At 45.0% G+C, this 21,289-nt stretch overlaps 1 protein-coding gene across 1 annotated transcript; it reads left to right on the top strand.

Annotated features, from left to right (window-relative positions):
* Nucleotides 1–1,897: 1,897 nt before the first annotated feature.
* On the top strand, nt 1,898–17,405 carry POGLUT1 (protein O-glucosyltransferase 1). The gene is made up of 11 exons (XM_056858197.1): nt 1,898–1,951; nt 2,839–2,963; nt 6,416–6,559; nt 8,230–8,365; nt 8,491–8,612; nt 10,096–10,155; nt 10,834–10,933; nt 12,001–12,059; nt 13,469–13,636; nt 14,880–14,936; nt 17,099–17,405. Exons 1-11 carry the CDS (start codon nt 1,898–1,900, stop codon nt 17,253–17,255), a joined length of 1,182 nt encoding a protein of 393 aa, XP_056714175.1. The 3' UTR covers nt 17,256–17,405.
* The last annotated feature ends 3,884 nt before the right edge of the window (nt 17,406–21,289 follow it).

The following is a 21,289-nucleotide window of genomic DNA, read 5'->3' as shown; positions in this document are numbered from 1 at the left end:
TGATGTTTTTTATAACATTTTCAAACTCTTAATACATTGCTGGGAATACATAATGCGGTGACCCCTGTTGTTAAGGGTGATCTGGAGGCATCTTCTCTGTGGCAGAGGTGGCGTGGGCATCCTCCGATTTTTCTGCCGCATGGAAACGTTCCTGCCCGCAGGACGAGCTCAACTTCTTTCCCCAGTTCCCTTCTTCTTTGTTCCGCGGGAGTTTCGAAAGGTCTCCTGCAACTTTCTCAGAAAGCCCCCTGAAATCGCTTCCTATACAGACTGAGTCCTCTCCAATCCAGTGGAATGGGGAAATTTAACAACACACAAATCATTCAGCCCCCAAACTCTCATAACGAGCCTCGATTCGAAAGCTGCATTCTGTAAAGAGCGATTGCAATTCAAAGCTTAACGTCTTCATGGTTTCCCATTCAGTTTTCAGCAAGAAATTCTTCCTTTCGTTGTTCTGAAGGGCCGTGGCTCAGTGGTAGAGCAGATGCAGAAGGTCCCACGTTCAATCCCCGGCATCTCCACTTAAAGGGACTAAGCAAGTAGGTGATGGGAAAGACCTCAGCCTGAGAGCCATGGACAGGGGCTGTGGTTCAGTGTTCGAGCCTCTGCTTGGCATGCAGAAGGTCCCAGGTTCAGTCCCTGGCATCTCCACTTAAAGGGACTAGGCAAGTAGGTGATGGGAAAGACCTCAGCCTGAGAGCCATGGACAGGGGCTGTGGCTCAGTGTTCGGGCCTCTGCTTGGCATGCAGAAGGTCCCAGGTTCAGTCCCTGGCATCTCCAGTTAAAGGGACTAGGCAAGTAGGTGATGGGAAAGACCTCTGACTGAGACCCTGGAGAGCCGCTGCCGGTCAGAGTAGACAATACTGACTTTGATGGACTAAGGGTCTGGTTCAGTAGAAGGCAGCTTCATGTGCTCATGTGTTCACTTCCCTGTTCACATGGTTGTTGTCGTGAGGATAAAGTGGAGGCTGAAAGCCAGTGTGGTGTAGCGGATTGGGTGGCAGATTAGAACTCTGGGCGACTCGGGTTGGAATCCCCACTTCTGCCATTGAGGCTTGCTGGGTGATTTTGGGCCAGTCACACAGTCTCAGCCTGGCCTACCTCACTGGGCTGTCGTTGTGGGGAAATGGAGGAGGGAAGAAAGAACAAGGTTTTTAAAAATGCTTTGAGTCTGAACTGGGGAGAAAAGCAGGATATAAATAAATAAATAAATGATGGTGAATGATGCTGTAAGCCGCATCGGTCCACACTAGAGAGACAAGCAGGGTACAAAATAAGCAGGAGAGAAGAGTACACCTTCGCTCAGCACTGCTGTCAGGACTGACGGAAGTGTGATGCTGGGGATCCCCAAGAACTCACTTTGAACTGCTACTCAGGCAAAGCCGCGGTGCATATTTCACTAGCATGCGAGCGCTGCAGCTACTTGGGCCGGTTCTGCCTGGCAGTCCCTGTGGTGCATAGGATACCAAAGGAGAATGCAAAGCCTGCTCTGCTTCTGGATTGGGTAACTTGTTGCAGGGGAACCATTGGTACATTGCAAAAGGTTAGAGAATACAAAGGTGTTAAAAGTAACCAGTAGAGTGGGGTGTGCTCTGAGTGGAGGGCAGGTGGGCTGTCCAGGCCCTGAGACTTTTGCCCAGCTAATGCTGCAATCCTCCTGTCGGCTAGCTGGTGAGCACTGTGGAGTCATGAAAGCAAGAGATCACATCTGTCTTCCTCACTTTCCCTTCTTCCAGCTCCCTTCTGGATGACGCTCATTTGTCTGTTCTCTGATTTTCCACTCCAGACCCCATTGAATGTTTCTTTCCGCAACCTTTTTGGAACTGTTTTGGTTCTTTGGGTCAAAACACACGATTTTTTATGGATCCTCTTAAAGGATTACACTTCTCTTAAAGGATGACGAGACATATGGAAGAACAGAAGGGCTCCAAAGGCTCATCTGTTCTTATAGTACAGGATATCGCATCACAGGAGATCTTCAAGGTTTAAAATTCAAGATGTCACCCATCAACAGTCCGTGGAATCATCCATGTATCTAAGAACCGGCTCATCTGTTCTTAGCCTCCTGTTCAGGCATATTTGACCAACAACTTTGCAGATCATCCTAAGCGGTGCAGTGTGTGAGACCTGGCACAGAGCAAATGGTTCAAAGTTACTCATGTGAGTTGAGTCAGAAACTTCAGGCAAAACTGAATGCCTCTGTTGCTCATCCGTTCCTAAAGTTTTTGTGCAGAAACCAAGTCTGTATCATGGCCTTCCACCAAAAGGGCAGTTCCCATTGCCCCACTTAATGATATAAGAATGTTATATCAGACATACGATTTGCCCGAGGAGGTAAACTTTGGAAAGCAATTCTGTTTTGGTGAGCTTTTTCTGCCTGAAACCCACCTAGATCTCAGCAGTTTTATATGGGTTTGGGTTTTTGTCAGTGAGAACGGTGGAAATCTTAACAGGATGCGGTTATTTAAACGTGTTTCAATGGGGCCTCTGTATTGCTTAAAGAACTGTAATCTACTTTGGATGTTCAGAGAGGTGGGATACATTTTCAAAGAACTTTCAGTTGAGAGAGAGAGAGTCCTTTGAGAAGACAAGCAATAGGGAAATTATGGTATTCTCGAAGGAGTCTCAAAAATGCCAGACTGCCAAGAAATGGAGGGGAAGTCTTACTGATGTTTTTCTTTATTATTACCAGGTTAGCCCTGCAAGGGTGTTCACAGAGTGTTTTCTGCTCCCACTGCTGTTCATATGAGTCCACATTTATCTGCACGTGTTACAATGTCTTGCATAGTCTGCGTGGCCCCAAAGGATTCCTATTTATCTCCTGCTAATTGTTTCAGAATTGTCCAGAACTTGATCATGGTTGTGTTTCAGATACAAACTGGAAGAACTTCCTGGTGCAGATTAACAGAGCGGTGCAGAACTACAGGCCATGCATAAAGGAAAACTGCAGCTGTCACCAAGGGTAAGGAAGGGACCAGTGTCCCTTACAGTTTAATGAATAGTTACAGGATTGGAGGTAAGGTTGCCAGCTCCAGGTTTGGAATTACCTGGAGATTCTGGGTGTGGAGCCTGAGGAGGGTGGGGTTTGGAGCAAGGAGGGACTTCAATGCCATAGAGTCCTGTGGCCAAAGCGGCCATTTTCTCCAGGGGAACTGATTTCTGTCACCTGGAGATCAGTTGTAATAGTGGGAGATCTCCAGCCACCACCTGGAGGTTGGCAACCCTAGGTGGAGGGGGAGTGGCAGAGCATATCCTTTGCATACAGAAGATCCCGGGTTCAGTCACTGACATCTCCAGTGAAATGGATCTCATGCTATAGGGCTGGGAAAGGCCTCTGCTTGAATCGGTTAGCAGGTAGGACTAGACAGACCAGTAGTCAGACCTGGTGCATCAGTGTCACGAGTTCAGAGTGGATCGGCAATCAAGGAACGTACTTCTGCTGCTACCTCTATGGAATGCAGCTGCATTAACAGCTGATGGTGGTGGAATGATAGCTGTAGTTAACGTGAGCTGTCTGGGCTATGGAAGATAAAGCAACAGGTTGTCAAATACATTTTTCTTGGAAGTAAGTTTCATTGAAGTCAATGGGACTCGTTTCCAAGTAAATATGTTTGCAAGTCGAAAACTATTTGGGCCAAGTACTGAAAAAGCACAATGTGTACCACAAATAAAGAGGGGGAGAAAAATAAGGGTTGTGTTTGGTCACACATACTAAGAGCAAGCCGAGCCCCAGCAGCATTGCCGGGGCCTCAGGGGCTTTCTTCACACCCAGCTGGTACTTGTGCCAGTACAGGAAGCATAAGCCATGCCCTCCACCATCTCCTGTGCTCTGAGGCCCATCTCAGTGCCTTCACCAGGCATACGTGCTTAGGAAACTGGCTCGTCATGCCACTGTTTGGCATGTGTGTTACAGGTTGCTTACTTTGCTCTGCGTAGTCCTACTGTGCACTGGTAGGGATGTTTAAAATCCACACTGTATTTCAACAGATCTTTTTAAAAAATTCCATTTTGTTTTAAAAGTTGTCGCATGCTCTTGCTCATGGGACGTGCACGGATCTCCTCTTAGGTAACCCCAAAGTTAGTCGCCTGCATTAAGTGAACATGCTACATAAAGCATTTTAAGTATTTACATCATTAACAGCGCATTCCTGACTTCTGAGGACAAAAGTCCTCAGGAGGCCAGGAAGGGGCTGTGCCGGCGTTGCCCCCCCCCCATGCCAGTGTCCAGGCTACTTACGCCGCTGTAAGTGGCCCAAACGGTGGGGAGGCCTGGTTGCCGGTCTCCCCGCGCTGCGATGGCAGCACCACCCTGGGATGCCGACGGGGCCTTCTGCCGGCATCCCACCAGCGTAAAGTCCCACACCGGCATTCCGGGGGGCATCCCGGCGGGCATGCCCAGGGCGTGCCAGGGGGGAGGAGATGCTTTTAGGCAGCTCCCTGTCCCATTTCAGCCCAGCACACTGGCAGCAAGAACAGTGGTGCTGTGCCTGCTTTTTAGCAGGCACAGCCTCGCTGTTCTCTATAGGGCGAAAAGCCCCATTAAAATTTTTAAAAGCCTTTAAGAGGCTTTTTTCGCGCTTTCGGCGCCCAGGAAACGGGTTGGGGGTGCAGCATTGGCACCTCCTCCCCTCTGTCCCCAGCCACCGACAGCTCAGGAATGGGCTGTAACTCTCCTAATGTAGCAGAAGGCAGGAGCCCTTTCTTGCTTTACTTCAGCGTCATGGGAGCTCCTTCCCTGTAGCAGCATCCCCCACCATTGCAGTAACAGTCTTTATATAGTGGAACTGTTTGGGCCTTCCCCGTTTGATAATCACCTAGCTGGGAAGGAGGGTGACTATGGTCCTGGAGCTTTACCATGGAGAAAGTGCTACCTTGTTGCTGAGGTAATGTGAGAAGAAGGTTTTAGCTACTTTTCTTTCTAGCGGAAAGAAGAAGATGTGTTAGGATTAAAAGCCTGAATATTCCACTGCTGTAGGGAGCAAGTCCAACAAACAGCAACTAATTTACTTTTTACCCTGGAAATGACATCAGCTGCTGTGGGGTCAGAAGAGAGCCCTGTGATGCAGAGTGGTAAGCTGCAGTACTGCAGTCCAAGCTCTGCTCACGACCTGAGTTCGATCCCAATGGAAATTGGTTTCAGGTAGCCAGCTCAAGGTTGACTCAGCCTTCCATCCTTCCGAGGTCGGTAAAATGAGTACCCAGCTTGCTGGGGGTAAAGGGAAGATGACTGGAGAAGGCACTGGAAAACCACCCCATAAAATAAAGTCTGCCTAGTAAACGTCGGGATGTGACGTCACCCTATGGGTCAGGAATGACCCAGTGCTTGCACAGGGGACCTTTACTTTTTTTGTAATACTGGTGTAGTGGTTAAGGTGTTGGAATAGGATCTGCGAAATACCCACTCTGCCATGGAAACTTGCTGAGTGACCTTGGGCTAGTCACACACTCTCAGCCTCGACCCTGGCAAGTATGTGGATGGGAGACCTCCAAGGAATACCAGGGGCATGACGTGGAGGCAGGCAATGGCAAACCACCTCTGATCATCCCTTGCCTTGAAAACCCTCCGGCGTCACCATAAGTCAGCTGTAACTTGATGGCAAAAAAATATATGCTTGAACAAGATTTGAAGTTATGTAAGGCAACAAGTCTTGTCTACTAACTAAGGCATAATTAATGTGTTCCAAGGGTAGTAACTATGACAGGGAACAACCAAATGTCAGTGCTTTAAAAGTTTCAGGCAGAATTACAAAATCTCATTAATATATACATACACACAAAAAAAAGACAGACCGACAATTTAAGACACCCAGATTCCTGTCACACACATACTCTCCTGGTCCTTTCCTTTCATTGATGACAACTGCATTCAAATAATAATTGTATTACGAACCCTGACTCAAATTCAGACACATTTTCATTTTAATCTGATTGAGGACTGTGTTTATTCCAGAAAGTAATGAAAAGATACTATTTTCCAACATTGTTTGTGACCAGCTCTCTCTCTTCTGCTTGTAAGTTGCAAGTTTTGGCATCAGCATTACATGTCGTATCCTATTCAACTAATCCTTTCCCCCGGAGCTACTTGCACATAGCAGGTTCTATTCCTGGCTTCTCTGGGCGAAGCATCTGAGGAGGCAGTGCTGGGGAAGTACTCTGCCGACACCCTGGAGAGACACTGCCATAGTAACAGACAGTAATGAGCTTGATTGGTCCATAGCCTTAAGGTATAAGGCAGCTCCTTGGTTCCATTTGTATCTCTTTACCTCTGGGAGCAAACTGAATGATCTACCAGTCTTGGAGCATGAGAGATTCCCCAAACAAACAGAGAAATCCTTTCCTGGATGCCTGGTTAACTGCTGCTGTAGTAACTTTCCCTAATGTGTTTAATGATGGATAGAATCTCTCTCCTCTCAGAGTTCGGGAACAGGACTTGGCTCCCTTTCGAGAGGGGATCTCCAAGGAGTTGCTGTCAGAAGCAATCAGTCGAAATCTTGGGACACACTACCAGATCACCGGGAAGAAGCTGTACCGTGAGCACGATTGCATGTTCCCTGCAAGGTAGGAGCAATACAAAATCTATCCATCAGAGAGAGAAGCAGGAAAATCTCCCTACCCTCCTTAACCTGTGGGTCATCGAGCAGAAAATGTTTGAAAGGGCTAAATTCCTGTGTAAGGGGAAGAAACTGATGAAGCATCGCCTTGCCTGAAATGTTGAAATTGCATTTGCTTTTGTGAGAAATCAGTATTGACACTGCAGTTTAGTTGCACAAGAAAGCGATGTGGGTTAGAAGCCGAAAGGAATGAGGAATAAATGCCTCTGGGGAATGGGGATAATGGAAAGGCATAACTTGCCAAGTTACCTAAAACAGGATTTGTTTGAGTATCAGAAGGGGCTTGTAACTGTGTCTAGCTTGGTTTATAGTGGTGGTTTTTAAAAAAAAAACACAAACAAAAAATGAAGCAGTGTTGCTGTAGCCCTAGGCAGATGACCCATCCATGCGTTGACTCACCCCATGGATGAAACAGCGGGCACAAGAAGAGTGTAGCCCTGCCTCTATGCGACTGCTGAATCATCTGCATGGTGCAAACACACCCTGGAAGTGCCTGCACAAACGCTCCCTTCCTGTGATCAACAACTCTTGGAAAGCAGCGTCACCAATCCCAGAGAGGGGGTGGTGCATGTGGGATCTTCCTCTGTGCAAGTGCACCGTACAGATGACTTAGCAGTTGTGCAGAGGTGGGGGGGGGGCAGGCAGAGGCCAGTGTGCTCATGCTGACTCTCTGACCCTACACAGTGAGTCATTGGGCTCTTTTGCACATGCGGAACAATGCACCTTCAATCCACTTTCAATGCACTTTAACGATTGCTTGCAAGTGGATTTTGCTGTTTCACATAGTAAAACCCAGCTGCAAAGTGCATTGAAAATGGATTGAAAGTGAATTATTCATCGTGTATGCAAGCGCCCATTGTGCAGACAGGCTGTCTACACAGGGCACTTGTGTCTCCTGCCCCTTCAATCTTTAGGCCCGTTCCAACAGTATACTGTTCCTATGCCTTTTCCCTGAGTCTCTGACCGCTGCCTCCTTGAGCTCACCTTAAGAACTGACTAGTTTTTTCTTCATGTACATCCTCAGTAATCCTTAACAAAAGCCACGGGAGGTAGGCCAGTATTATCATCCCATATTCAGCTGTATCGAATATGATGGATGTGTGGTCATGGTATGAAAGTAGCTTGGTTAAGGCCAATCATTGAGATAATGTTGAGTTGAGGTAATATTCCTACCGGGGACTTCTGGGTTATTTCAGGACACTTCACCAGTGTACCTTCCCACACAACCCTTGCCCAGTGGATGGTAATTTGCCCTGTAAATAAGTTCAGATAGATGATACAATTGGGTTTGCATCCTTGATTCAGTAGATATTCAACCCCATAATATTACATATGTAATATTGCATATTAGCCCTGACCTGAATAGCCCAGGCTAGCCCAGTCTCGTTGGATCTTGGAAGCTAAACCGGTTCAGCCCTGGTTAGTACTTGGATGGGAGACCCCCAAGGCAGTCCATGGTTGTGACGCAGAGGCAGGCAATGGCAAACAACCTCTGAACATCTCTTGTCTTGAAACCCCTATGGGGTTGTCGTGAGTTGGCTGCGACTTGACAGCAAAAAAAGAAGAAGAAAAGTAGAGGCTTTGACATAACCTGTATTTCTCCTGTGCATCTTGCAGGTGTAGTGGAATTGAGCACTTCATCTTGGAGATCGTTGACCGTCTTCCAGATATGGAGCTCGTGGTCAACGTGCGGGACTACCCCCAGGTGCCCAAATGGACGAAACCTCTTATTCCTGTCTTCTCCTTCAGTAAGGTAAGAGGGAAGAGCGATCATGTCCTCTGCCCTCATGTGGACATCTGTGACATGTAATTGAATTTCTTGCATTACTGAGTTTGCTGTTACTGACCTGCTTCGTTGTCTTTTTATTTTTCTGGGAGACTTCAGAATACTATGATATTATGTATCCTGCCTGGACGTTTTGGGAAGGAGGACCAGCTGTCTGGCCCATTTACCCAAGTGGCCTAGGACGTTGGGACATATTGAGAGAGGACCTCCAAAGGTACACTTCAAGAAAGAAATATGTGGCCTTCAAATGATGCATGCGTGTTTCCTCAGTGAACTTTGCACTTGTATAGCACCCAAAACCTCAGTCCAAATCATGTATGTTGGAGAAATAAATCACCCTCACTGTTTTTTAAAAGTAAGCATGACATTGCAGTCTGTGTGATCCACAAGCCATGGAAAGTTAGTTACCTAAGCTGGTAGAGTCTTTTGGACCCAAATTTATTGGGGTTTCCTTTGAAGTCAACACTGATATCACACAGCATTTGGCAGTGGGTCTAATTGGATGCAAAGATGGAGTCTATATTATTAACGGTTGTGAAGACAAAAGGATTTCAGCAGGTTCAGCTTGTCATACTAAGGTGAGAAGTATGCTAAAATTATCTGTTTCATACAAATGCAAAAAATACAAGAGCTGAGACCTTTGCTTCTGGTCACCCTGAGTGTAGCACACAAGAAAGAAAAGGTGACAACTACGCTAAGTGGGGTGGAGTTGCAGATGATCCTTTTGCTAACTTCTGGTCAGCTTTGGTGCTCTCTGCTTACTCTGTGTGTGTGTGTGTGTGTGTAAAGTGCCCTCAAGTCGCAGCCGATGTATGGTGACCCCAGCAAGGGGTTTTCAAGGCAAGTGAGGAGCCAAGGTGGTTTGCCATTGCCTTCATCTCCAGAGACTTCCTTGATGGTCTCCCTTCCAAGTACCAACCCTTCTTAGCTTCTGAAATCTGACAAGATCAGGCCATGCTATGCTGCCTTCTCTCCAGCTCTGGTTAACTAGCAGCTTTTAAATGTGATTCAGCTGGTTGGCATTTGTTGTAGTAAGCCTTGACACAGATCATCATAAACTTGAGAGTGTTTTTTTTTTTTTTTTAATCTCTGTATGTCAGCATGGTGTAGTGGTTAAGAGCGGTGGACTCTGATCTGGAGAACCGGGTTTGATTCCCCACTTCTCCGCATGAGCGGTGGAGGCTAATCTGGTGAACTGGATTTGTTTCCCCACTCCTACACATTAAGCCGGCTGGGTGACCTTGGGCTAGTCACACTCTCTCAGGCCCACCTGCCTCACAGGGTGTCTGTTGCGGGAAGGGAAGGTGATTGTAAGCCGGTTTGATTGTTCCTTAAGTGGTAGAGAAAGTCGGCATGTAAAAACCAACTCTTCTTCTTCTTTTAAAAATAACTGTTTGTTCAAGCTCTAAGAGCAGTTAATTTTAAAGATGCTGGTCCTGCACAAATGGGAACATATGTGCCTGCTGCTGACTCTCACATGTGAGAGAAACTGATCAGTCTCTTCTGGTTGTCTTGAATTTCAAACACACAAGAAGTGAGGCAACCTGTGGATTTTAAAATATTTTATTAGACCTGTATGGGACTACAAATATAGTGAGGTCATTCACCTACAGCCAAAGAGGTTTTCAGGAATAGGAAGGAATTATGTACAGCAGTTATTAAGATGGCCCACTTGTGTTTATCCAAAATATTTTTAGCTCGGCAGAAAAATGGCCATGGAAGAAGAAGATTCCCACAGCCTACTTCCGAGGATCGAGGTAAGCAAACTTGCCTAGTTCCAAATGCTTTAATCCGAGTTGTAGTTAGGGCCACAGGACTACAAGGTGTCTGTTGTGGGGAGAGGAAGGGAAGAAGATTGTAAGCCGGTTTGATTCTCCTTAAAAGGTAGAGAAAGTCAGTATATAAAAACCAGCTCTTCTTCTTCTTCTTTAGTTGTAACTCCAGTGGACTGGCAGGAAATGCTGGTGTCCTAAACTTCCTGACTCTGTTCTTCATCATATCTCAGACAGAACTTCCACATCTGGGTTTGGCAAGGGTGTAGGCCACGCGTGCGACCGTTCTCCGAGCCCGCTTCCCTCCCCTGGGCTTTGGGCTGGGCTCAGCCAGTTCCAGCACTGTCTGCACCTTAAAGGGGTTGCAGCATTCTGTTGGTTCCAGCAGTGGTGCTGTAAATGGCCTGCAGTGTGAGGATGCAGCCGCTGGAGGACGATTGAGATGCTTGGGGTCGGTCTGGGGGGCCACCACATGCTCCCTGTTGGCCTGGACCTGAACACTTTCCTCACTGCTGTCCTGCTTTAGTGTCCTAAATTATTTGGTGTCTTAGCAAGAACGTTCATGTAACTGTAACACTTTTCATATGATTCAGGATATGTTTTGGTAGGTCTTTTAAAGATGATAGTGATAGATTGGCGTGTGTGTTGTTTTTTTTCCGACAGGACCAGCCCGGAGCGGGACCCTCTCATTCTTCTTTCACGAGAAAATCCAGATCTTGTTGACGCAGAATACACTAAAAACCAAGCCTGGAAATCTGAAAGAGTAATTGTTGTTAAATTCAGCTGTTTCCTTTCCATTAGGAAGTGGTGTTTTCCATAATTAGGAAAGACAACAGCAATAAGAGGATTCCCACTTCTATGACAGATGAGTGCCCAGCTCTGTGTTAGCCTTGAAGAGTGCACAAGGACTCTTGCATTCAAGGTGTTCAGTCTTACAGCACGCCAATTCCATCTTGCTTTCTATGTGGATAGACCCATTCTGCCCATCCCTTGTCGCATTCGCATGTGCAATGTAAATGGAATTATGTAGCTTGTTCAGACATGGAAGTGATCTGGGACTTTTCTATTTAGATGCCGAATGCTGATGATTTACATTGTGTGGTACAGAACTTCATGTCCTGTGTGTGTGTTAAGTGCCGTCAAGTCGCTTCTGACTCATGGCGACCCTATGAAAGTCCTCCAAAACATCCTATCTTTAACAGCCTTGCTCAGGTCTTGCAAACTGAGGGCTGTGGCTTCCTTTATAGTCAGTTCATCTCTTGTTGGGTCTTCCTCTTTTCCTGCTGCCCTGAACTTTTCCTATCATGATGGTCTTTTCCAGTGACTCTTGTCTTCTCATAATGTGACCAAAATATGATAGCCTCAGTTGAGTCATTTTAGCTTCTAGAGTCAGTTCTGGCTTGATTTGATCTATAACCCACTGGTTTGTTTTTTTGGCAGTCCACGGTATCCATAACACTCTCCTCCAACACCACATTTCAAAGGAATCTACTTTCTTCCCATCAGCTTTCTTCATTGTCCAGCTTTCACACCCATACATAGTAACAGGGAATACGATGGCATGAATCAACTAGATCTTGGGGGCCAGTAACACATCCTTACACTTAAGAATCTTTTCTAGCTCCTTCATTGCTGCCCTTCCCAGTCTCAATCTCCTTCTGATTTCTTGGCTGCAGTCTCCCTTTTGGTTGATGAACTTCATGTCCTACCGAAAATTAATTCCAAATCTGAAGGGAATTGTAATTGTGCCTGTGGCAGATCATACTTGTACAGTCAGCAGAGAAACAAATTATAATAAGTTTTAGAATGAATATTCTCTCTCCTTTAAAGGACACTCTTGGAAAACCACCTGCTAAGGAAATTCCTCTAGTGGACCATTGTAAGTACAAGTAAGTAATTGATTCAGTCTAGAATCCATTTGAAACGTTTTATCTCTCCATTCTGTTTTATAGGAACACTGAAATAACTACTGGATTGTCAGTCTGCAGTTACGGCTAGGCTATGATGTTTTCCCATTAACCTGGCTATGAGCCAGGTTGCTCCACAATTCTCAGCATCCAACAGCTGCCATCTCCCCCTTTGCTGTGCTTTTGAACTGTGTGATGGAAGAAAGAATCCCCGAGTATTACCGGCCCTGAATTGTGTTAAAGAGAAAAATATATAAACTGCAATATTGCTAGATGAGTGTAACTTCTTAAATAATCATTTTATCTATCACAATGCTGTTTCTCCACCCTTATAAAAGCAGTCAGATATGTAGCTGTATTGGGTATATCACACATTGTGTATGCTCTTCAAGAAACTTCAGAGAACCATCATGATTCCCTAGGTTTTATTCACTAATAGGAAGTAGCTGGTACAATATACTCCACAGGAGGTCCGCAGTGAACACATGAACACACATGAAGCTGCCTTCTACTGAATCAGACCCTTGGTCCATCAAAGTCAGTATTGCCAACTCAGACCGGCAGCGGCTCTCCAGGGTCTCAGGCAGAGGTCTTTCACGTCACCTACTTGCCTAGTCCCTTTAAATGGAGATGCCAGGTATTAAACCTGGGACCTTTTGCATGCCAAGCAGATGCTCTACCACTGAGCTACGGCCCTTCCCCAGTGATTCTGCTGCAGTGAACCTAAGGCACTCTCATCTTTCAAGTCCCTAGAGTATCGCTGTAATTTATTTCTGTGATATATGTAGATAATGCTACTTGGATGCTAGTATGTTAAATGACTTCCCTGGAGTCTTTTTGGATAGAGCAAAATGATGCCTGGAATATAAGTTAGGAATCCTGATTTGGAAGTTCTTACTAAAAGTCATAGATGTTGCCCCACATGTCTTCTGATTATACATCTTGTCATCTCTCTTCCTTCCACAGGAGATGCATGCAATGTAGCTGCAAACATTCAGGCACTGGTGGAGGATATTTGGAGCATGTAGCTTTAGATTTACAGCTAAAGTACATTCACACTTTTTGATACAGGCTTGCTTGAGACAAGGTTTAAAAGCAGAAAGGATGTACAAGCACTTGCCATGGTTGCAGTAGTTAAGGGTGTTCTACTGTGGTTGCTTTTTGCTACTCTGGGGAAATCAAATACAATGTACATCCCTTTTGCCAAGCCCTTAACACAACGCATGGCGCATCCCACACACTGATATATGGAAGTCATAACTTTCTCATTTTGTGATCACAGCATTGCAGATCTTTAAAAGCAGACAAGGTTTTATGAATTATGAAAGAAGAGAAGTAGAATACTGGAAGAGAGGTAGTATTCTAAAACAGCATCTCTTTGTATTACGCAGGTACCTCTTTAACTTCCGAGGTGTGGCAGCCAGTTTTCGATTCAAGCACCTCTTTCTGTGCGGCTCCCTGGTTTTTCACGTTGGGGAAGACTGGCAGGAATTCTTCTACCCGCAATTGAAACCTTGGGTCCACTACGTCCCAGTTAAATCTGATCTTTCTGATGTGAGGTAAAAAGTTATAGCTGGAGCAGCATGATGCCTCTTTGCATTTTAGTGAATGGATCTGTATATTTATTTATTTACTTCATTTATACCCTGCCTTTCTCCCCATTGGGAACCCCAAGCAGCTTACATTGGGGTCTCCATTTTGTCCTCACAACCCTGTGAGGCAGGTTAAGTTTAGAGTGTGACTGGCTCAAGGTAACCCAGCATTTCCATGGCAGAGTGGGGATCTGAATCCGGATCTCCCAGATCTTAGTATTCTGCCTTGATTTAAATGGCAACAGGATTTAGCAGTGCTGATGGTACAGTGTCTTTTAAAAGACAGCATTATATGATTGGTAACTATAGAGGATGTGTTTGAGTAAAAGATCACGGTGTAGGACCCATAGAGAACAAAGTGTTTGTGTTTGTAATATCAACCAAAAAACAACAACATATTTGAGCTGCTGGAGCGATGCAGTAAATGTCAAGATGGTGCACCATTAATGCAGTAAGTTTTCAGGAGATAGCTAAGTTTAAAGCTTGCACATTCTCAACAGCTGAAGGTTAGCCCTGCAAAGGTATTCAGCATTTTCAAATCTTAGGACAACCCTTTCAGCTTTGGAAATGTTTAAGTATTTCGTGTCTAGTGTTTTCGAACCTGCTGCTGGCGTGCTACAAACTGCACTTCCTCACCTCACATTTCCAGGAAGAGGAGCATGTTCTCCTGATGTGGGAACAGAAACAGCAGATCTCTGAGTAAGACAGATTGAAAGAGTGCGCGGAGGAGCAAATAACTCTTGCTTCCTCTTTGTTTGGCCACTTTTTTTGGCATGTCTCAAGCAGCTCTCAATTTTTTTAAAAAAGAAAGTGTAACATTTTGCCAACAGTTCCCTTCAGCTGTAGCATGCATCGGCTAGCTACAAAGCTGAATCTAAGTAGATGGGCTAGCTGCACCCCTCCTGCCTGCTTAATCTATACCCCATCAGCAGGGTATGACGCACATGAACATGACGCGCAGTTACCCTGAAGTATTCGTAGAACTTTTGGTGCCAGTTGTTATGAGAAAGTCAGCATCTCAGTGTGTTCCAATAAAATGGGGAGACCATCAAGGGAAGCTTCCTATTCCATGTTGATCACTAAGGAGGGAGGAAAGCTGTCGGGTCCCAGTTTGGTCCTAACTGTCTAGTCTTAGCTCAACGGCCTTATCATCAGTGTATCCATATATACACTCATCCACGATGGTAGTAATGTATCCACTTTGTTTTAGGGAGCTATTACAGTTTGTGAAAGAAAATGATGACGTAGCCCGAGAAATCGCAGAGAGGTAAGTTCTGTAGGTGACTGCTGAGTAGTTTCATTTGCTGGACTAACTACCCCACATTCCTTTTCCCATAGTATATTAAAGGAAAATATGCAGCGGGCCTTTCAGAAACCTGGTGGGATGAGGAATATGAGTAGCTGTCCCTGGATATAAGCTGCACAGGAAGGATAGGGAAGGATGTATTGGGGTGGGGTGGCTCTTTATCCCAGAGAGGGCATAGAATCCTGTAAACAAGAACACTTGCAAGGAATAGACTCCCCCCTCAGAGTTGCTATGGGTGGAATGGCTGGGCCTGAAAAGTAACTTAATGCTGGCTACATACTAATGTCGCCCTGACCCAAATGTTGAGGATGATCTTGAAATAAAGAAAGAAGGGAAATAGTCTGGAGAGATCAGTGTAATTATGGATGACTTCAGCTGCATTAACACTGATTGGAAATGTGTGTTTAAATCATGAGAGGCAAAATTTCTAGGTACCTTAAAAGATTATGCTTTTGGTTGGCCATGGAGCTGGCTTGGGGCTGGGGGGAGTTACACTGGCCTTAGTTTTGCATAGTGTGGGGTGTGAGTGTGGGAACAGTGATCACTGCATTACAAAGTTCAGCATTTATGTGACTAGAAAGTTAACCCAAAAGTCTGACATAATGGATTTCAAAAGAGGAACTGTTTCAAAAATGAGGGGATTAGTCCAAAGGAAGCGGAAAGGGAGGATAGTTAAAAGGTGTAGCATAACCACATTTGACTTCAAAAGAGGAGGCTTTTTAAAAGAGATGAGTCAAAAGGAAAATAAATGGGACGCTAAAGGGGGTCACATGCATCCACAGTTATTGGCAATTGTTTAAATCCACAGTAATGGGAGTTCACATAGAGTATTTGGTCTGGCATGGTTACCCCTAAGTTTTTTGATACTCTCATTTATGCACAAGAAATTGGGGAGGGGGGTGCTGTGTTGTTGCCATTTTCTGAAATCACACTCAAAGGTTTGGCATGTGCTCCAGTGCGAGAATACGGCAGCACATATCCTCAAAGAACTGTTAGAGAAATTAAGCCAAGTCCACAGTATGTTGGAGTGTTGCTGCGAGAGGAGCAGAGGGCGGGTAGTCCTACTGTGTAATGGCCTAAAAAAGAGTTACATTGCTGATTACTAGTTGTACCACACATGTGTATGCAATGGACACAATTCTTATATAATCGCAATGAAGAAGGGGAGGTGCCACATTTCCCCAAATGCAGAGCCCTGTGTGAGTGCTGAGAACTTTGAGCAGGGATGACTGTTTCCACCAAGCAAGAAATAATGGTACATAATGAACTGATTGTACAAGAAGGCCCTTATTCAATTTTAGCCCACTCCAGTTCAAATCTAGTGCATCACTAATTTTGCTCATTAATGTAATTTCTTGGAGTTAATACCCATCAACGGAAGCCATTTCCTTGGTTTTCCTCTCTGCAGAAGCCCACCACTAAAAGGAGTACTGACCTCTTCCCATATGCATGCATTTTGGCCTACTGATGGACTCTACAAACATATATGAACTCTGTGATGCTAATTTTGTGGTGGCATACATGAGTGTCTTCACTAACAGATCTGTTCCTATCCCAGTAATGAATTCTTAAAGGTAAAGGTCCCCTGTGCAAGCACCGAGTCATTCCTGACCCATGGGGTGACGTCACATCCCGACATTTTCTAGGCAGACTATGTTTACTTGGTGGTTTGCCAGCACCTTCCCCAGTCATCTTCCCTTTACCCCCAGCAAGCCGGGTACTCATTTTACCGGCCTCGGAAGGATGGAAGGCTGAGTCGACCTTGAGCCGGCTACCTGAAACCAACTTCCGTTGGGATCGAACTCAGGTCGTGAGCAGAGCTTGGACTGCAGCACTGCAGCTTACCACTCTGCACCATGGGGCTCCTATGAATTCTTAGCCAGGTTTAAAAGGGGATTCTTAGCCAGGTTTAAAAGGGGAAAAGGGAGGAAACAAGAGCCTGACAACTAACCAACTGAAGTTTGATCTTGATGTCTGAACTGAGTTGGGATTTAAACTTTGAGTGTCCACAATTCAAGCCTGACAACAACTAACCACCAGGACACATTGACACTCTGTGTTGTTTTCTTAACGTCTGGTCACTTACAGCAAGGTCCATCTTTGACTTTCTTTCTTGCCTCTAGGGGTCGCCGGTTTATTGTGGACCATTTGCAGATGGAAGATATCTCTTGCTATTGGGAAAGGCTACTAATTGAATATTCTAAAGCCCTGACTTACAAAGTTAAACGGAAGAGTAACTACAGTGAAATTTCCCCCAGACCACTGAGAACAGAACTGTAAAAGCCACGGTTCCATTTTCATCTCGGAACAAAGACTTGTAGACAGTCTTTCAAAAGGGTAACAGTGTTAGTCTGTTGTAGCAAAGTAAAACAGAAATCAATTGATAAACTTGGTTACTTTTATGGTTGCCACTTGGTTTCAGTTCTACTTGTGGGCTCTAAGAAAGCTAGAGAACTGCATGTTTCATGCTGCCGAATCTGTTTTTTAAAAACGGATTATTTTTGCATCTTGAATTGGTCAGATCCAGAATTTTATTTTTTCAGTATTTTTGGTAAAAAAAAAATTAAAAGCATGTGTGTGGAGACCATGTTCCACAGAGCTCCAGTATTGCTATGCTTCATAAACCCTGTTCACGTTACAGTGAACAAATAGGGGACCAGTGGGGATTTCAATTACATGTTCAGCCCAGCGGTACATGCGTTGAATGTAACAGGAGAATTACTCAACGTACATTTACAGAAAAATGAAGGGTACACTGTACATGCGTTCACTATAAGTTATAAACAGGGCTACAGTCCTTCTGAAAAGGTAATATGTTTGTTTCTGATTTAATTTACTCACCACTTAACTCCACAGTAGTCCCATTTAGTGGCCTGTATTGGCTAAATGGTAAGCGAATCGTGCCCTGACACGTGATGGTCTAACCATTTAGTCCTATGTTTCTAACAGCTTGTTATTTGCAGACATTTTCACTCATTATTTGGCCAAAAAAAGGACCTTGTATGTTCCCCACAAACAAGCTGCTTGAAATAAGGGCTTATGAAGTGCATAAGTATAAAAAGTGTCAGAATATTATACTTTCCCATTTCATAATACTGTGTGTGTGTAAAGTGCTGTCAAGTCGCAGCCGACTTATGGCGACCCCTTTTTGGGGTTTTCATGGCAAGAGACTGACAGAGGTGGTTTGCCGGTGCCTTCCTCTGCACAGCAATCCTGGTATTCCTTGGTGGTCTCCCATCCAAATACTAACCAGGGCCGACCCTGCTTAGCTTCTGAGATCTGACGAGATCAGGCTAGCCTGGGCCGTCCAGGTCAGGGCTTTCATAATACTACAAGGGTTATATTCTACTCTTTGCTGTTTAAAAAATCCAGGCCAAATGTGAGCCCCAGTAAAAGGTTTTACAGTCTATGAAAAGTGTACCAAGACGAGTGCTTCTTGACTTCTACTACTGGATCACCGCAAAGCCTAGGGTATCGCAGCTCTGCTTTCTCCCTCACATCAGGTTGGGCAGAGGGGGACAGGTGAATGTTCACTGAAGTGTGAGGCTTGGAATGGAGCACTGTAATTTTGTTTCCTGGTGCGAATGACCACAAAACCACTGAGCATCAAATAAAAACTAGAAGTCGTAATTTAACAGGGTACAACCTCGAAATCCTTTTTCTTCTCTGCCTACATTTTACATGAAGTTTAAAAAAAATTAGATTTGCACTGTGTAAAATAATGCTCTGAATACTAACGTTTATGTATGACCAGTTACAAATATAATTCAGAATATAACTCCTCTTATTCTATGGATTCTCTGCCCGAATGGTTTAAACAAAATGGCTTAAAATATAGAAGGGCAAGGTCTGCTGGGCAAAACCCAATATGGCTTCGGTAAGGGTAGGTCCTGTCTCACTAACTTATTAGAGTTTTTTTAAAGTGTCAGTAAGCATGTGGACAGGAATGAGCCTGTGGATATTGCGTATTTGGATTTCCAAAAAGCTTTTGACAAAGTCCCCCACCAAAGACTGCTAAGCAAACTTCATAGTCATGGGATAAGAGGACAAGTCCTCTTATGGATTGAGAGCTGGCTGAAAAATAGGAAGCAGAGAGTAGGAATCAATGGTCAGTTCTCACAATGGCGGGATGTGAGCAGTGGGGTGCCTCAGGGATCTGTGTTGGGACTGGTGCTTTTCAACCTGTTCCTCAGTGACCTGGAGTTGGGGTTAAACAGTGTAGTAGCCAAGTCTGCAGATGACACCAAATTATTTAGGGTGTTTAAAACAAAATCGGACTGTGAAGAGCTCCAAAAGGATCTCTACATACTGGAAGACTAGGCATTAAAATGGCAAATGAAATTCAATGTAAGTGTAAAGTGATGCATATTGGGGCAAAAAATCCCAACTTCATATATACACTGATGGGATCTGTGTTGGCAGCGACAGACCAAGAAAGGGATCTTGGGGTGGTAGTGGATAGCACAATGAAGATATCAACCCAGTGTGCGGCTGCTGTAAAAAAGGCAAATTCCACGCTGGCCATAATTAGACGAGGAATAGAGAATAAAACTGCTGATATCATACTGCCCTTGTACAAATCTATGGTGAGACCACACTTGGAATACTGTGTACAGTTCTGGTCACCACACCTAAAAAAGGATATTACAGAGCTTGAGAAGGTGCAGAAAAGAGCAACCAAAATGATTAGGGGACTAGAGCAATTGTCCTATGGGGAGCGGTTAAGACGCTTAGGGCTGTTTAGCTTGGAAAGAAGGTGGCTAAGGGGAGACATGATAGAGGTCTATAAAATTATGCATGGTTTGGAGAGAGTGGACAGGGAGAAGTTTTTCTCCCTCTCCCATAACACTAGAACGCGGAGTCATCTGCTAAAGCTGGAGGGTCAGAGATTCAAAACAGATAAAAGGAAGTATTTTTCACACAAGGCATAGTTAAATTGTGGAACTCCCTGCCCCAGGTTGTGGTGATGGCTGCCAGCTTGGAGGGCTTTAAGAGGGGAGTGGACATATTCATGGAGGAAAGGGATATTCATGGCTGTTAGTTAGAATGGATACTAGTCATGCTGCATACCTATTCTCTCTAGTATCAGAGGAGCACGCCTATTATTTTGGGTGCAGAGGAACACAGGCAGGATGGTGCTGCTGCACTCGTCTTGTGGCTTCCTAGAGGCACCTGGTTGGCCACTGTGTGAACAGACTGCTGGACTTGATGGGCCTTGGTCTGATCCAGCAGGGCCTTTCTTATGTTCTTATGGCTGCCGAGTGATTGAAATTGCCTTTCCAGGGCTGACACTGTCTCGGGCTGTTTCCGCATAGCAACCATTCTCCTTGTAGCTGTTGCTTCTGCATTCTCAAACCTGTGTGCCATTTTTATTTGGATGTTATTTACCTCAGCCCCTTGCTCCTGTCTGTCATTCCCCTGCTGCTGCTACCACAGTTTAAAAAGAAATCACCAATTGCTTGATTGCGGCAGCACAATAATATTAACAATTTATGGCCATGCTTCACCACCTTTGAATTCCCAGCTTTCATTTAAAAAAGTTCTATCCCTTTTTGTTGTGGAGGTAGAAGGGAGGTATTTTGTTGCGGAGGTAGAATTGCATCTTATGTCTGCAATAAGAAGAGCTAAATAATTGTATGAAATGAAAACAGAATTCAGAGGCATCAATAGATCATGGGAATAGTTACAAATGGGGGACCCGCAAGGACTTTTATGGGTCATCTCGCTTTCCCCTGCTTCCTTCTCTTTCCCATCCAGCTGCCAACATAACATTATCTGCCCCAGGTTCCCCCCCCTTCCCTCCCCCAGCAGCCTCTTGCTGGGACAACTCTATGAAGTCCTAGCTGCTGGGCCAGAAACAGTTGCACAGTGGCAAACCTGCACAGACTTATAGGGGGCACCTCATTTCCCCTGTATCTGCCTCCCAACACTATTTCCACAGCAGAGCGGGGATTCAAACCTGGGTCTCCCTGATTCTAGTCTGAAACTCTAACCATTATACCACACTGGCTTTAGTGATGCGGATGCTGTTGAACAGTCGCAAGCCATCAGGCCTCGGTAGATCATACAAGTCATGTGGTGGCAATGTGGTGGCCAATGAGTCCTCCCTAAAATGCCAAAACAGCCCTGCCTTTCACTGAGGGATACCAAGACTTTTGCTGGCAATACTGTTATGGTTGCTTAGCAATGACCACCAAATGCATTAATTTCTTAAAGCTACAAATGCTGCTTTTATCATTTTTGTTTGTTTCAACCTCCCCCCATGTATTTCCTTTTAGAGTTAAGATTTTTCTGCAAACCTAGGGCAGCTTTCA

The sequence above is a fragment of the Euleptes europaea genome, chromosome 12 (assembly GCF_029931775.1).
Source record: "Euleptes europaea isolate rEulEur1 chromosome 12, rEulEur1.hap1, whole genome shotgun sequence".
Classification (NCBI taxonomy): domain Eukaryota; kingdom Metazoa; phylum Chordata; class Lepidosauria; order Squamata; family Sphaerodactylidae; genus Euleptes; species Euleptes europaea.
Note: the sequence above shows the minus strand (reverse complement) of the source record. Positions and strands in the feature narration are given on the sequence as shown.

Excerpts from the sequence above, each read along its gene's own strand:
- POGLUT1 (XM_056858197.1), top strand. The coding sequence starts at position 1,898 with ATGACGAGACATATGGAAGAACAGAAGGGCTCCAAAGGCTCATCTGTT. Across the intron at positions 6,560-8,229 it reads GATTGCATGTTCCCTGCAAG|GTGTAGTGGAATTGAGCACT; the intron begins GTAGGAGCAATA and ends TGCATCTTGCAG. Across the intron at positions 14,937-17,098 it reads GCCCGAGAAATCGCAGAGAG|GGGTCGCCGGTTTATTGTGG; the intron begins GTAAGTTCTGTA and ends TCTTGCCTCTAG.